The 16530-nt window shown below is 41.7% G+C and overlaps 1 protein-coding gene and 3 non-coding genes across 4 annotated transcripts; all 4 read left to right on the forward strand.

Annotated features, from left to right (window-relative positions):
* The first annotated feature begins 9305 nt into the window (after positions 1–9305).
* Positions 9306–16268, forward strand: EIF4A2 (eukaryotic translation initiation factor 4A2). Its single transcript, XM_021543753.2, has 11 exons — positions 9306–9434; positions 10322–10367; positions 10461–10593; positions 10849–10988; positions 12113–12281; positions 12473–12582; positions 12709–12852; positions 13252–13389; positions 13676–13765; positions 14000–14079; positions 15464–16268. The coding sequence occupies exons 1-11, from the start codon at positions 9406–9408 to the stop codon at positions 15606–15608; spliced, it is 1224 nt and encodes a 407-aa protein (XP_021399428.1). The 5' UTR covers positions 9306–9405; the 3' UTR covers positions 15609–16268.
* Positions 10702–10772, forward strand: LOC116183987 (small nucleolar RNA SNORD2). The gene has a single exon (XR_004148704.1). It is a non-coding gene; the product is annotated as a small nucleolar RNA SNORD2 (small nucleolar RNA).
* LOC116183985 (small nucleolar RNA SNORA81) lies at positions 12901–13081 on the forward strand. The gene has a single exon (XR_004148702.2). It is a non-coding gene; the product is annotated as a small nucleolar RNA SNORA81 (small nucleolar RNA).
* On the forward strand, positions 13471–13598 carry LOC116183989 (small nucleolar RNA SNORA63). The gene has a single exon (XR_004148706.1). It is a non-coding gene; the product is annotated as a small nucleolar RNA SNORA63 (small nucleolar RNA).
* Positions 16269–16530: the final 262 nt, after the last annotated feature.

Here is a 16530-nt window from a genome sequence, read left to right on the forward strand (position 1 = left end):
GCTTGAGTATCCAATATTAATTTTTATTTATTTATTTTACATTTCCTCTCAAAAAACATCTACTTAGATAAGAGAAGACAAAAGATCATTGATAAGAGGTTGATAACACATCAACATATCACAACAATCTTTCCAAAAAAAACATAATTTCATTTGCATTTTGAAAGGTTTCACAGCATTGCACAGCTGAATGTAACAACTGAGACATTTTAATACATACAAACCACATTCGTCAGCTCAAGATTATGCTGAATTTTTTACTCCCATTTTTTCTTCTTGTTTATCTCCCTACTGAGTTTTTTCATGGCTACCTTTACCCTGGGTAATAATGTTAATGCCCAAGTAGTATCAAAAAGCAGCTACCTTGAAGCAGCAGTGAGTATTTTCTAAAGGAAAAAGTCACTCTTCTCCCTCCTTTCTTTGCAGCATTTCCTCCTGAAAGCATGGGAGTGTGCTTGCTTGCTCATCACTCCTGCTACCCTAAACAACTGAGATAGCTTTGTTCTTCTGCACCAGCAGTTCTGCTCATGAACACTGAGACTGAATTTCCTTTTTTAGACAGCAAGGACGCAGACTTTCTTCCTCTTCTCCCTCCCTCTGCCTCGCCTCCCCTCCCCCTCCTCCAGTCTTTGCTGTGCCCTCATCTTACCTTCAGCAGCACAAGAAATCCATGCTGCAGTTTTTTCCCCTTGTTAGCAGCTCTATGGCAACAGCAATTCTGAGGCAGCAGTCCTTTACAGTTCTCACTCCATTCTCCTTCCCTCTGCATAAAGATACACAGCCTGTTAGCCCAGGAAATCAGCAAAGATAATTGTGATGTGATGTAAATTAGTAAACACAATTCCACAATTATCCAGAAAAAAAAGTGTGTTCCAGGGGGTACAAAGTTATATTCCCAGAAGAGATGAATATTAGCAATGCAGATGAATAATACTAAAAGGAAGTCAGAGAAATTAATTTGGGTAATTAACTGTAAAATCATCTTTACAACAACTCAGCTTTCTTGGATAGAAAGGTGAAAAAAGAGAATTCTGAACTTAAGATATACACAGTATTACATTCAAATAAAGTCCTCTAAGAATTTGTCATTTTTTGATGGAGTCTTTTTTTGTTATTAGTACATAAATTAAATCAGTGCTTTGTTTGTTAAAATCCTGCTGAAATAAAGGGAATAATAGCATACAAAATCTTGTAGTCTTGTAACCCATGGAAAAGTATATACCAGAATACATTTAGAAATGTATTTATATCACAAACCATAGAGAACAAGAAAGCAACAAAAGAAAAACTACCAGTAATTGGGTAGTTACTGAGTATTATAGCATCTGCCTGCTTCAAAATCAGGATTTTCCTGATTTCTTACTTTGTTACTTCTAAATTAATGAGAACAATGAGCTACAAATAAATGCTGAATATGACAGCAAAAAACCCAACTACTTAAGACTCAGAAACAATTATTAGCAGATGCTCTTAAATCAAAGCACAAGATGAAAATACTTTGAATAGAGGCACATACATTCTCTCCATATACTGCAAAAACTGCCAGTATTTTATAATCTAATCACTTTTATCACATGCACAAAATAAATCAATCGATATATTCCTTCAATCCAACATGAACTTGCATTTCTCTCTCCTGCTGTGTAAAGAACAAAGGTTTCTGGCCACTGCCAATTGCTGTGACATGATGTGTTAAAGTGCATGTCCTCGACTAGCCTGAGCAACACCACAGTTACTCCTGGCTGAAGGAAAGGGATCGCCTGCATCCTGTCTGTGCTTCCATCAGTCCATGTCCACAATTGCTGGAAAACATGGAAAACAGAGGCAGGAGTTCCTGGGCACAACCTGAGAGGAAGACATCAAATTCCTTACTAATCCAGCACCTCATATGTTCATTTTTGTTTCATCTGGCAATATTCAGTTGGCATACAAAATAGTATAGATTAGAGTCCTGGGAAAAAACTGGGGCTAAAGACTGGCCTACAGAGGCTTCCTAGCACTAAACAGAAGCCCCCAGAGCAGTTACATTTAGCAGCTCACTTGGCACTTCAGTTTCATGGGCACACAACTGAGACTCAGCCACAAGAGTGGCATCTCTAACACTGTTAAAGAGAAAGGCCTTTGAATAGTTATATATTCATCAAAAAAAAAATCTCAGAAGGATTAAGAAACTAAACAAATAAAATTATTAAACAAATCAGAATATTGATCTTGATTAATTTTTAAATTTTTTTTTAAACTTTTCCCCACCCTGAGCTGGCTGCTTTGCAGGCTAAAGCACAGCTCACAAAGCAATCAGTCCCAGCTTTACAAATTTACAATTTACAAAAAGAGATTCTTCAAAGAGAGATAATCATTTCCATTTTACAAGAGATGAAAGAAGGGCACAAAGCTGAAACAACTCATCTATAGTTTCACATTATGCCAGTATCAGTGACAGAAACAAAACTTGGGGAATCTGAACTATTTCTTCAAACCTGAAGACATGAACAGTCTCAATTTTCTTATGAAAAGTAAAGCACAGTAGGAAACTTTCAGTTTATAGAAATTAAGATTTACCTTGAGGCCAATACTTCTGATTACAGAGTTCATTTTATTAATGACAAAGTATTTACTTTTATTGTTAACTTTTACAAGTTACAAGAAGCTCTATAAACTGCAAAATACTATTGTAAAGGTTAAAATACTCTGATAGAAAAGAAACAAGAGAATTCGGTTAATATCCAACACTGGATATGAACAGAAAGCACTTCTGTTAGGGGAAAATGAAATTATTTCTGTGATGTCTTACTGCTTAGAGATGTACACATTCGAAACATTCTGACAATAAAACAGAGTGTATTATAGCCTGTAATACACTCAAAGCAAAGCTCTCTGTGCAGTGCTGTATCAGCTGATAACACCAGACATTTTGTTGTCACTAATTTGAGATAGGCCCTCACACCTCACAGTGCTGCACACACACTCTGGAAAGCACAGTGTGTTTGTTCTGACGTCCAAAAGTGTGACTGGGATGGGGACAGAAGAGTCACATGGCTCATTGCTGTCACCAGTCAGGACATGGGGCATCTATCAAGGTACACATATCTACAGCATACATTAGAGATTAGTACTTTTTTTTTACCACTAATGGATCCCTTAATTTACCCCTGTAAAAGTCAAAGAACTGTTTGACCTTTTTGGTGTTTTCATCTTGGGTTTGGTTCCCATGCATTACTTCCTCCTACTAAGCACATAACACTCAGCGTTTTTACCAATAAGGAAAAGTACTCAAGTTAAATACAGATATAGGTGTGCCTGTAGTGGCTGTTCCAAAACTTAACCAACTGAAACCAGCAATTAAAAAACTCAAGCAATATCAGTGGATTGCAAATTTGTATAATAAGAGAACAAACAATGTGCATAGATGGTTAACCAATAGCAGAAGGAAAACAGCTTTCTTCAAAATAATGCACAGGCTTATATATACCTTTCTCTTGGAACTGGAAAAAAGTATTTTTTGCCAATTGTCTCACAGAAATATATGACATGCAGTATTTCATGGCTTAAAAAAATAAATGTAACCACAACTGTGTCAGGGTGCTATCATCTACCACCTGGTTCATCTCTCAGCTTTATTTACTTTTGTAATATAAAGAACAAACTCTACCCTGAAAGTAGCCTGAAACTTCTACCAAAGATTTCTAGGCCTCCTTCCATTACTCATCCCCACATTCTTCAAGGATTTGCCCAAGCATAACCTCTGAGACAAATAATATCAGCCCCACATTACAGAGAAGAAAACTGAAGTGCAAAAAGAATTCTCATTCAACGACAAGCATCTGCTCAATTTTAGTCCTAAAATTCCAGTCTGTGATCACACTAGGAGTCCTTAACACAACAGAGGAACAGAACGAAGCTGATTTCATGTCCTGGGCTTGACTATAAACCTTGAAAACTTGGAAACAAAGAATCTAAGTGCTCAATCAAGAAGAACATTCAAGACATAAAACTGTAATTATTGAATTTTATAGCATGCAGAGGCCTGGATGACTACAAAAATCATAGAAAAAAAAAGCATATTTCTCTGTTTCAAGTATTTAGGTTAAGATTTTATTGTGCCAACATTTCTCTTATTACCAGAATTGTTACTAAAATTACAAGACTACCATAAGTGAGTCCATATGACAGTTTTCTTATGTTACACTCATTTAAAGAATTAACAGTAATTTACATATTTCCACTAAGAAATTGAATACTGACTTTCTAGAATTAACCCTAGTTTTTTATTAGAAGACCAACCAAATGCTAACCAAAGTAAAAGGGAAATTTTTCACAAATTTAAAGTTTTGGATGAAACTATACCCACTATAAAAATAAGCAGCAATCAACTTCCCTTAGTTCTTTAGATTTTTTGACCCCCTGGGAGAGGGCTGAGAAACCAAGGTTCCTCTGAGGGCCCAGACCATTCTGCTGCTTCCTTTTCAGCAGCAGTTTACAAGAGCTGTCCCACTGTATAGAAGAAACACCATCTTTCTTAAAAATTCAGCAAGAACTTCATCATTCCAGAGTAAGAAATAAGTAACAAATAACTCCAAATCTCTGAATGTGGGAGGGTCATTATGAGTCTGAATTTAAACTCCAAACTCTAAGAGGAGATGAATTAATGGATGAATAACCTGAAAGATTAAATTCACACAACTTTGCTGTTTCTTAAAAAAAAACCCAACCAAACAAACAAACAAAAAAAAACCAAGTAAATTAGTCTTAAATAGTTTAACAAATTATTCCAATAAAAAAAATCTAACTGGGAATGAGACAACTTAAGCTAAGAAACAAAATTCTGCACAACTGAAGCAGGAACACTCCTTGGAGACGTATGCTCCAAGCAATTAGGAAGCACAAGCCATAAACCACCCCACAAACATTTCAGACAAGTGAGTCAGCTGGCCAGCAAAAGGCCCTGTCCACCCCACATCCTCTGCACAAGCCTGAATATCTTGAATAGACTGAGCATGTGGGGCAATTAAATCAACCAAAGCAGTTTAAATCCCACCACCTTTCCATAGTGCTTGGCATCTAAATAATTCAAGCATCTTTGAATATGTTCCTTATTGGCCTAGTGCACAACTATTCAGTGAGACAGAACTTGGACAGAGAGAGTAAATTCTGGATGTACTTTCAATTCACTCAACAGGGACATCACTGAGATTTCACAACACAAATTTGACTACAGTTACAAAGACTAGAAATATCTAGTCAAAACATAACGAAGTTGTAAAATAACTTTAAAAAAGGATGACAAAGCAGGCCCAACATCCCAATGTACTAAAGTCATCATAATGTGCATTTCAGATTACACTGAGGTAGTACAGAATACAAAGCCAGCATTCTCAATCAATTAAAAACACTGTATCTTACACATTCTTGTTGCTCAGCTTTTTAAGATTGTCATTTCAATGGAATGACCAAAAATGCTTGTTAGCATTAATGACACCCTGACTGCATTTAAATAACAAGCATGGGATTCCAGGAATTTGGACTTTCTTTCTCCTCTGGAGGTTTTCCAGAACCTATCCACTCCTACATCTGAGGAAGCATGCTTTTGTTTAGGCAGGATCCTTTGGGACTGCTGAACTGAAAATAATCACTTCTTGCTAACAACACCCTAACAAACCATTTTGATCCTTAACATGGCCTACTGTGAACAAACTCTGTCTGTTTACCATCACCTTCCTTGCCCTGCCAGTCATGGCAATCAAATAATACACAGTCTGAAGCCTGGCATCAGACTTAAAGAAATAGGAAAAAATTCTGGGATCTTGCAAGTTTCCTATGAAGTACCTGGCTGTTTCATGGCAAGTTCAAATCAAGCCATGGGATTATTAAAAGGAGATTTCTGAGATTTCCTAATGCACACTGTACCATTGCCTTTGCCAGAACATTGGTGAGCTGGGATTGCTCAACTGGAGCTCAGTTTCAGGAGGTGTCAGCTCCTACTCCTTTCTTTAAATACGTCACTCCTTACTTCAGTCTGCATGAATAATCACTGGAAACCCAGCTGCTAAACCAGCTAGTCCATCTGTTACCCCTCTTAATAAACATATTATTATGTTCACTCTCACTAAAGAGCTCATGATTCACTGGGATTGTCTTTTTGGGAAACATCTACAGAAGTATATTAGGTGCACATATATATGTGGCTGCAGATCCTATCTTTAGCAGCACAGACATATTATTTAGTGTCTTCTTGGTATCCCTTCTGCCTGAAGATAACATGAACCTGGTCCTTGGGGAGCAAGTTTTCAGATGAGGCTGCTCTAAAAGCTTAATCAGATTTAAAGCCAGGGAATCACAAGAAATCCCAGTATCATTATAAGACTTTGTCAATGACAAAATCTGACCTTTTGGTATCTCTCAGTTTGATGCTTCCTTTCTTTCATGGCTAACACTGGCCCAAAAATACACAAAGTAGATATGAACACACATGAAAAGGCTGTTTGCACTACTGTGACCAAAGAGATATTTCTCAAATGTTGTACAGAGGTTTTAAAGGGTATAAGTGTAGGATTTTTTCCTCTAGTGCAGTTAGGGGTCACTGCTAATACAGGAAGACCAGATATCTTGTTTCATAAAAAGAGAAGACTGATCCTGCATTTCCAACTGCTTGCTTGAAGTTTGTGAAACAAAATTTTTTTTCATCTTTTCATTTGGTGAAAGAAGATGATGATTTCCACTAGAAGAAACACTGGGCTCTTTTTCTCATATACCTTTAATATACAGTATAGATGTGCAACATCCATATAATAAATGCTTTTTAAATGGGAACTGATTATTTGTTTCTTAAATCATAATTTCATTGTTCCAGTCATACACCACTTGAGGCAAACAGAGCATCTGCTAAGGGGCCAGTGGGCTGAGGAGTGTCACTGCATTAAAACAACCATGAACCAGAGCAAATAACGTGGTCAAATTTTATCAAATTCTGCCAAACTCTGCCATGACCATGTGACAGCAGAAACCAGTCTGCTCACAGGCTTTTCTTTACATTTAAGAATTAGGTGAATCAGAAATGAACAAAATCTTCAGAGACAGCAATATTTCAAGCTCCTTGAAAAAGGTCAGTGACCAGGAGCTCAGGGGGACCTGTTTGGCTCTGTAGTTGCCTAATGCCAAGAAATCCTGGCATTTAATCAAGAGACCACCCAATATTTTAGCCAGTAAATTACCATAGCAACTTTAAAAATTGTCCCTCTTGATTGAAGATAATAATAGCTTAAAATTTTCAAGGTTTTTTGATTATTTTTCAGTAGAATGAAGTTTTACCATTTGCAGCAAGCTAGAGCAATGAGAACAATTTCACCTTAAAAAAAAGTCAGGAAAGCCTTAACAAGACTTTACTAGAAAACTGTTGTCAAATCTGAACACTCAAAGTGATCTGAATACCCAGGCAGTCTGAAATGACACTAATTTTTTTATTGGAAAAGATAAAGCAGATACTTGCTTCTGAGATGTCATTTCAGGTCTGTGAAGAATGATGGCTTACCCTCCTGAAATTCCCACATGTCTGGAAATCTTTTCCTCTCAGATTTGCAAATCTACTAAGACTTAAATGCAGTGCTTGAATAAAAATATTCATCATATCAAATTCAACAGCTTTACTAATAAATATTCAAGATCCTTAACAAATATGCAGTAGTGCTATTTCTCCATTTAGACTCAAATCACTTTTAATGCAGTAGGAAATCTAACTGTGCCAGCCCAAAACTGTGTTCACATTCTTTCTTCAGTCCATCCCGTTTCTTTTTCAACCAGAGGTTAATAGTCCATGCAAACTGGCATCATTCATTTAAAAGGCCTCTGGCTATTGTTGTGTGTCTAGCTGAACTGCAAAACACAAGAAATATCCTCAATATTTTCTACCCAGCAGGGGTGGACAGAAAGAACTTGAGAGCATTAGGATAGGCTGACAGTGGAGCTGCATTTATATAATTTTGCTGGGATAGGGGTAGGTTGTAGGATTTCTACAGATAATATTGCCCCAGCAAATGCTACCATAGGAAGATTCAAGGTTAATAGTCTTTGAGAGTTTCTCTTTATGGATATTCTAGATGGTTCCAGACAATATTCTAGACAAGTAAAGGGTTGTGTTTTTCAAGCACTGCCTCCATTTCTTCATATATAATCACTATGGAAACAGACTGCAAAGTGATACAAAAACCATACAAAGGTGGCAGAAAATTATTGCTTATAATTGGTATTACTTGCCTCCATAAGAAATACTGATGAATAATTAGATTATTGTGAAACCTGAAAAGAGCATTAAAATTATCGATATTTTTTCTACCACGGTAGAAAGCGCTGGGCATGATCATGCAATCGGTTTGCACAGTAACAGTTCTCTCAGTGCTTTATTTTGGACTGCACTAACCTTTAAATCATTCTTGCCAGGTTTTTTTCCTGTACTGCGATCTGCAGCACATCGCAGCACCGTGCTTTCGGCAGCACCCCGAGGACCACCTAACGTGTCTCCTACAAACACTCCTGCATGCCCCTCAGGAATGGCCCACCCTCAGCGCCTCGGGACAAGTTTGCGGGACTCAGGCAGGGGCCCGCCGGCCTGCACTGGCTGTGAGCCCGCGGCCGAGGGGCCGGGAGCCCTCAGAGGCGCCTCCATCTGCCCCCCTCGCCTCAGGGCCTCTCCCTGAGCTCCCAGCGCTGCCCCCGCTCCGGGAGCGCAGGGGGAGAGCTCGGGGTGTGTGTCGCCTGTCAGGGAGGAGGAGGAGGAGGCGGGAGCCATTTCTGTGTGCAGATGGGGCGGATGCGCGGCCGCCGGCCCCCGCCCGAGGAAGCCTCTTTCTCTCTCCTGCCACCCCCCCGACACCGGGCCTTTAAAAATCCGGGGCTTTAAAAACAACCAACACGGTGGGGAAAACGCGACCACGAAAAGGGGCCGCTATGCCGCCACAGCCGCTGCCGCACGGCCGCTCGCCGTCCCCTCAGCCCGGCCCCGCCGGCGCCGCCATTCCCCCTCCCGCCCCGCGCTGCAGCAGGGACCGGACGGGAAACCCCGTGCGCGCGGGGGGAAGGGGAGGCTGAGGGAGGAAGGAGTGGGGCGCTGTGACGCACTCAATGGTGCAATATCCTTCCGCGATCTGAACAAAAAAGTAGTTCTATGTTCCACGTAGCCTCGTAGACCCCAGAGGCACATACACAACGTTCGGATTAACTGAAAAAGTCGCGTGGCGGGAAGCTCTTGGGGTACAGGGCTTAAACCGGAGGGATTCTTGCTTTTTTGAGTGTAGCATAAGGTATATATCCATGCGCAGAGCAGAGCGCAACGAGTCCGGCAGCAGGGCGGGTATATAAGGCGGGCGCCGCGGAGGGCTTGCCTTTTCAGTTGAGGACAGAGCTGGTGATCGGAACATGTCAGGGGGCTCCGCGGATTATAGCAGGTATGGTGAGGGCCTGGGCTCTTTCCACATTGGGGGGGTTTGTGGGTTATGCGGGGGCAGCCAGGGAGAGAGGGAAAGTCGATAGAGGTCGAGGGGTGGGAGCCGGAGCGTCTTGGGGGAAGCAGGGCACTGTGGACAATCAGCCCTGCGCCCTGGCCCCTCCCGTTCTAGACGTTTCGGTCCCTCGCTCCCCTTGCTCGCGGTTCAGCAACGGTTTAGCTCTAGTCCTCGGGGCTCGATTGTCGTTGCTGGCTTTCTTAGCAATCCAGTCAGCCCTAAAGAGGACTTTTTCGAAATTAATTCGTATAGAGCTGTGTTGTAGTTTAAATATTTAAATGCCTTTCTATGGATTTTTTTTTTTTTTTTTTTACATTGTGTTCTCCCTGGCGCCGTCGGTTCGCCCCGGGTTTTCGGGCCGCGCTGAGGGCGAGACCATTTTATTTTTTTGCGGGGGGGGAGGGAGGCCCCCCCCAGGCGATCGCCCGGCGCCGTCCGCCCGCCCGCAGCGCCCGGTTTGCGCAATCCCAGGGGTGGAGCTCTCGCGAGAGTTCCTCGGCGGGGCGGGGCGGGGGGATCCGCTGCAGCGCCGGGAGCGCGCCCGCCTCCCCCCTCTCCCCCCCCTTCCCCCTCCGCGCGCCGCCGCGGGAGCGCGCGCTCGGCGCGCCCAGGGCCGCGGCGCCGGGCCCGGCCCCGGGAGCCGCGCTCGGCGTCCGGTGGCGCCCGGGCCGCTGGGGAAGAGGGGCAAGGGTTTGTCGGTTGGCAAAAGCTCAGAGCACCTGCTGGAATCATCTGTCACGGGCCCCGCCGCTGTCTGAGCCGACGTGTCGGCTCGCTTCTGTGTGGAGGTGGCTGCTCTTGTGCTAACAGCGTGTTCTCTTTTATTGCAGAGACCATGGCGGCCCAGAGGGAATGGAGCCCGATGGTGTCATCGAGGTGAGCACTTAGCAAACTGACCTGAGAATTGAATCGCTGGTGGAAAGGGGTATTGGATTTATTTTTTATTCTTTTTTTTTTTTTTTATTACAGAGCAATTGGAATGAGATTGTTGACAATTTCGATGATATGAATTTAAAAGAATCCCTTCTAAGGGGCATTTATGCTTATGGTTTTGAGAAGCCTTCAGCTATTCAGCAGAGAGCTATTATTCCATGCATCAAAGGTATGCAGTAGATTCATTAATACCAACATTGGATAATGAGGAAAGCATTATAAAATGCACATTGTTTCATTAGTGTGCAATAATAACTAATTTCAATCTTCATTGAACAAGTGATATGATGGTACACCATCTTTCGGGACTGACCTGAAATGGAGAGACCTCTTTAGTACTGATCACTTACTTCAAGGGGAATTAAGTAAAACTAACGTGATTGACCCGTGTGGGAGCAGTAAATGTGTATCCTACTTTTTTTAGGGTATGATGTGATTGCTCAAGCTCAGTCAGGTACTGGCAAGACAGCCACATTTGCTATTTCCATCCTGCAGCAGTTGGAGATTGATCTCAAGGAGTCCCAGGCACTAGTATTGGCCCCTACCAGAGAACTGGCTCAACAGGTATTGATAGTGTAGTTTAAAAAAAACCAAAATTTTGTGTGTTGCATAGGTTTCAGGTTTCACAACTGTGAGACATTACCAGACTTCTTAAGGGGCTGTAATAAATATCCATTCAGAACCCTTTTTGTGAAAAGTAATGGGGGATACAAACTGGCTTCTGTCCCACAAGTTCTCTGTCTCTGTAAAGAGCTAAGTTAATAAATACAGAGGGTGAGTTGGGGCAGGGGTGCAGGAGGCAGCTGCTATGCTGCGTGTAAAGTGAAAGGAGTATCTTCAGGGGAAAAACACAATTACTAAAGCCAGTGTTCTGAGTGGAAACAAAAAAATACACTTGTTTCAAAGCTATTTAAACTTAAAATGCAGTTGTGCAACATGAAAACTGCAGTGCACATTTGGTTACTTTTAAATGGTTTTGTATCTGTATGTTTTCCTGACAACATAATTGCATGTCTTTCACCTTCAAGGCTTGGTATTCTGTTATGATAAGTGGATGTGTGGTAATAACGTCAAGGACTCTTGAATATTTAGGATAATATCAGTAATAAGGGGCCTTAAAGTGCAACGTTAAACCAGCTCTAAGGTAGAAAACTTGTCATTTTCAACTGGACTATACTGAAATGCAAGTGCTGTGTGACAATTCTTCATGGTGAAGCTAAACATACTAAATCTAAAATAAATGGAATAAGGGCCTTTTATCAGAATGTTATGCCTTTATTCTACACTAAAGCTGTTCAGGTGAGGCTTGTTTTAAAACCTGGCTTGTAGTGGTGCCTTTGGAGAGCATTCACAGAATGTCCAAGTGCTTAACATGCAGGCCTGAGCAGCTGAGTGCTTGAGCTCACTTCTGGTAGCCCTGCTCTCAGTTTAGTAATTGTTTTATGGCAGACACTCAGTAAGTTCAGCCAGTAAGAACAAAAATGTAACTTAACTGTTCCTCTGCTGTCTGGTTTCTAGTTAGCAACATGAGTTATGTGAAGTTGGGCAAGGTCTTCTTGGCAGCTCTCAGTTCCAAGGACTGCATAGCCCTTATTTGGTATCTTGGCTTCCAAAGTCCACAAAAACCAGTGATAATGGGACTTAAACTTTATTGTCCTATGAACTACTAATTAAAGGTTCTCTTTTAGATTCAGAAGGTAATCCTGGCCCTTGGAGACTACATGGGAGCAACATGCCACGCTTGTATTGGTGGCACAAATGTGCGCAATGAAATGCAGAAACTCCAGGCTGAGGCTCCACACATCGTGGTGGGAACTCCAGGGCGTGTGTTTGATATGTTGAACAGGCGCTATCTTTGTAAGTATGAATGGACCTCAGTGTGCACTTGCTTATAAATTTCCAGTGAAAGCCTCATACCCACTAAGAGCTGTAGTGTATTCTCATTGTAGAGAGTTGTGCTGTGGAAAGCTCAGTAGTACAGCAGCATAATGCTTGTAAAGGAGTGTGTGTTTCTGAAACTTCATGAGATGTTTCTCTTTTTCCAATAGCACCAAAATGGATCAAAATGTTTGTTCTGGATGAAGCTGATGAAATGTTGAGCCGTGGATTTAAGGATCAAATTTATGAGATCTTTCAAAAACTAAGCACAAACATCCAGGTAAAAAAACTTTCATATGGTAAAGTGATGCATGCAGATTTGATTATAGTGTGGCTGAGAACTGAATTGACCAAATGAAAATCGTTGTAAATGGGGTATGTGCTAACACAGAGTAATAAATTTTAGGTTGTGTTGCTGTCAGCTACAATGCCAATGGATGTGTTGGAAGTGACCAAAAAGTTCATGAGAGATCCCATTCGTATTTTGGTGAAGAAGGAAGAACTGACTCTGGAGGGTATCAAGCAGTTCTACATTAATGTTGAGAGAGAGGTTGGTATTGGTTGTACTTGGTCTGACAGGAAGGAGTTAGGTTCTCTTACCTTCTTGTTAAAGCACTGTGCTAAAATTGCGGAAACCAAAGCTAAGCTTTAGTTTCTGCAATAATGCTAGTAGAGTAAATGCAAGAAGAAGAAAAACAATGCACTAGATCAAAAAGGACTAGGGTGGACCTCTTTCTTAATGTCCAGTGTCCTGTGTCTGAAGATTTGGTGCAACAATTAATGCAAAAACTTGACTTAGTTTCCAGGTTATACTGAATGTAGTTGTGTGCCAAAACAGGCTTAATTTAAGGTTGTTGTATTTAAGTTCTATTCCTTGTTTCAAGTTTGTGTTATGTACAAAGCTGTCTGTCATGATGTGTTTTCCTGATGATCTTTGTGTTCTGCTCAGGAATGGAAGCTGGATACGCTCTGTGACTTGTATGAAACACTGACCATTACACAGGCTGTTATTTTCCTGAATACAAGGAGAAAAGTAGACTGGCTTACGGAGAAAATGCATGCCAGGGACTTCACAGTCTCAGCTCTGGTGAGAATTGCTGCTTTCAGTCACTTCTGAAATGCTGTGTATTTACTGGAAAAGAAATAGTGATGAGGGGCTATCAGTGAGAAGCAGGAAAGTTATAATATAGCTGTGCAGTGCTGTATTATCGTTCCCCCTGCTTAAAGTAAAATGTTTCCTTTCTATCCCTACCTGCTTCGTTTCCACAGCAGGTAGGGACGCTGGGATTCATACATGCCTTTGTTCTGTAAAGAATATTCTGGTTTGGAGCATTGGAACTGTACTAATTGCAGCTTTTTGTTTTGATCTCTAGCATGGTGACATGGACCAGAAGGAACGGGATGTTATCATGAGAGAGTTTAGATCAGGGTCCAGCCGTGTCCTGATCACTACTGACTTGCTGGTGAGCACTGTCTTCCATTGAACATGTTCCTCTTACAGCCTTGCCCCAAAAGCTTCATAACTGAGTGATGGTTTTTGTAACCTGAACTGTTGGGAGCTTTTTGGAACAGCAAAGACCATGCTCCACTATGGACTACGCAGTTGTAGTTCATAACTAATAATGTGGTTGACAAAAGCCCAAGATAGATAAATTTGAAAATAGCCCCTAACTTGAAGACTTGGTGTTGCTTTGCAGGCTCGTGGCATTGATGTGCAGCAAGTGTCCCTGGTTATCAATTACGACCTGCCGACCAATCGTGAGAATTACATTCACAGGTCAGTTGGCTCTGCCCTCAGTCAGTCCCTGTGCTGTGCTGGATGGGCATTGGCTCACACCTCCTCACCTGATCCTGTAGTCCTCACCAAACCCACAGGTGTTACCATCCATGCATAAGCTTCTCAGAGCTAGCAGGGAACAAAACCACTTGTGGATTGGCTTTAAAAAAGCCCTGCCTTAAACAGCAGTGGCTCTGAAACAAGGAAGGAGCAGAACTTTTGAACACTTGAAGCAGTGGGAAAACTTAGATACATAACAGATTCAGTGATGACTGATGAACCTTGTAGTTTTGGGGAAAATGCCAGCAACTGAACGGCCTCTTGTCATAGGCTGTGACATAGGAGTGTGACACCATTTGTGGTGCAGCATCTTGACAGCAGGGTCATCTTGGTCAGGGTTCTGGCTGATACGGAGTTGTTGCTGCTTGGTGACAAGACAGACCTTACTTCTAGCTTGTTAGGGCTGCCTTTGCTTGTGGAGGTTCAGCTGTGTCCATGTTTGCTCTTGGTGGCTCCTTAGTGGGATTCTTCTCTGTGCTGTGTGTCTTTGAGTTTGTTTCCCTAGGCTTAGTTACCTGCTTCTAGTGACTGTCCCTAAACTAAGTAAACTGTGCTTTGTTACTTGATGTAAAAAAATACAGGAGTCGATAGCAGCAGTTGATGACACAAGATGGTGCCCAGAAACGACGTTGACGTAATTTAGGACGTGGATTCGTAAGCGGCACAGTTTGAATAGAGCGAGTTGGTATTTATTTATTTATTTTGTCGTGACTCTCCCCTAAGTTTTGTGAGCCCTTTCTGTGTTCTATTGTGCAGTCTGTAGGGAGGTGGAGCTCATGATGGATGTAACTAAACCACATGCACTGATGTGTCAGTGACTGATCTGGGCTTAAGCACAAATGCTGAACTTGGATTTTACTCTCCAAAGAAAATCAACAAAAACCCTAAGTTTTCCCACTGGAAACAGGTTAAATTAAATTCTGAAATTAAAAGTGTGCTGTTCCATGTTACTGGATAAAATTGGGTTAACTTTGGTAACAGCCTGATTGTTACAACAGCGTGTGCTCTGTACTTCAGAGTGAATGCATGAGGGGTGGGTGCATAGTTCAACAGAGGACTTCAGAACACAGCACCAAGCATTAAATGAAGATCTTACTTTGCAGCCAAAGAGTAATTGTTGTGTGCCCTGCTGCTGCCATGGAATGGACCTGCTGTGCTGCTGGTTTTTCCTGACGAGATGTGACCTGGGTGGCAGCTGACAGTCTTAAGGCAGCATAGACTGGCCAGTGGCAGATCAGAGCAGCAGTCAAGAATGGATCTTGCACACATGTAAAGCAGATGGGTGAGGCTAATTTGAGTGTAAATGTGCTTTCTTTTTGTGCAGAATTGGCCGGGGTGGTCGTTTTGGCAGAAAAGGTGTGGCTATCAATTTTGTCACTGAAGAGGACAAGAGGATCCTGCGAGACATTGAGACTTTCTACAATACTACAGTGGAGGAGATGCCGATGAATGTGGCTGATCTCATTTAATCCCCGGGATGAGGTGGTTGTGAATCCAGTGCTCGCTGTTGCTGAATAGGCGATTCACAACGCGCATTGTGCTTCTTTCTTCGGGGATATATTGAATCTTGTCTCAATGCTCATTACGGATCAGAAATACAGATTTTTGATAAGAGAAGCGACTTCCTGTCGTGAGCTCTTGTGGGAAAGGCCATTGGCTTTGTCCACTTTAGGGTTAGACTGTTGGGGTTGGGTGGAAAGTCATGGGGTCTGTAAATTTTTTCTTTATTAGAAATTTATTTCCTAGTTCCATAGAAGTGGTTGTATTAGATGTTCTTTATCATTTAATAATTTACTTATGGACTAAAAGATATAAGTGCTGTATAAAGTCAGCCAATTATGTTAAACTAGCCTACCTTCCTTTATTGTATGTACTTACACCTCAGATTAAATTGGAAAGGCCTTTCAAAATCTAAACTTTTATAAGAGCATTAAAATGCATTTTTGTTTCATATGTATTTATTCAATAAAGTATTTAATTAGTGGTAAGTGTGATCTGGACCCTGTTGCTAAGCCCCAGCAAGCAAGCAATCATACTATTGTCTTAGTTAGGGTTAAACCCAGTAAAATTTGCCATATTGCACATGTCTTAATGAAGTTTGAATGTTCAATAAAATACTTCTATATTCACTTAAATTGTAAATAGTTGCTTCTTCGGTTGAGGGGAGGGCAACAGCAACCTGCACTGTTACAGGGTGCTGAAGGTGGCAACTGCTGCAGCCTTGTGCCCACAGCTCCTGTACTTTGTCATTCATTGCAGGGCTGGCTCTGGACTCCAGAGCAGGTGAGCTTCAAGCGCCAGTGTGGCCTTGGGTGACCAAGCTCTGGGGTGCTGCACCTGCATCCTTAACTGAACCACCCTTTCATCAGAGTAGAAAAATTGCTCACTTAA

Source organism: Lonchura striata, chromosome 10, assembly GCF_046129695.1.
Source record: "Lonchura striata isolate bLonStr1 chromosome 10, bLonStr1.mat, whole genome shotgun sequence".
Taxonomy (NCBI): domain Eukaryota; kingdom Metazoa; phylum Chordata; class Aves; order Passeriformes; family Estrildidae; genus Lonchura; species Lonchura striata.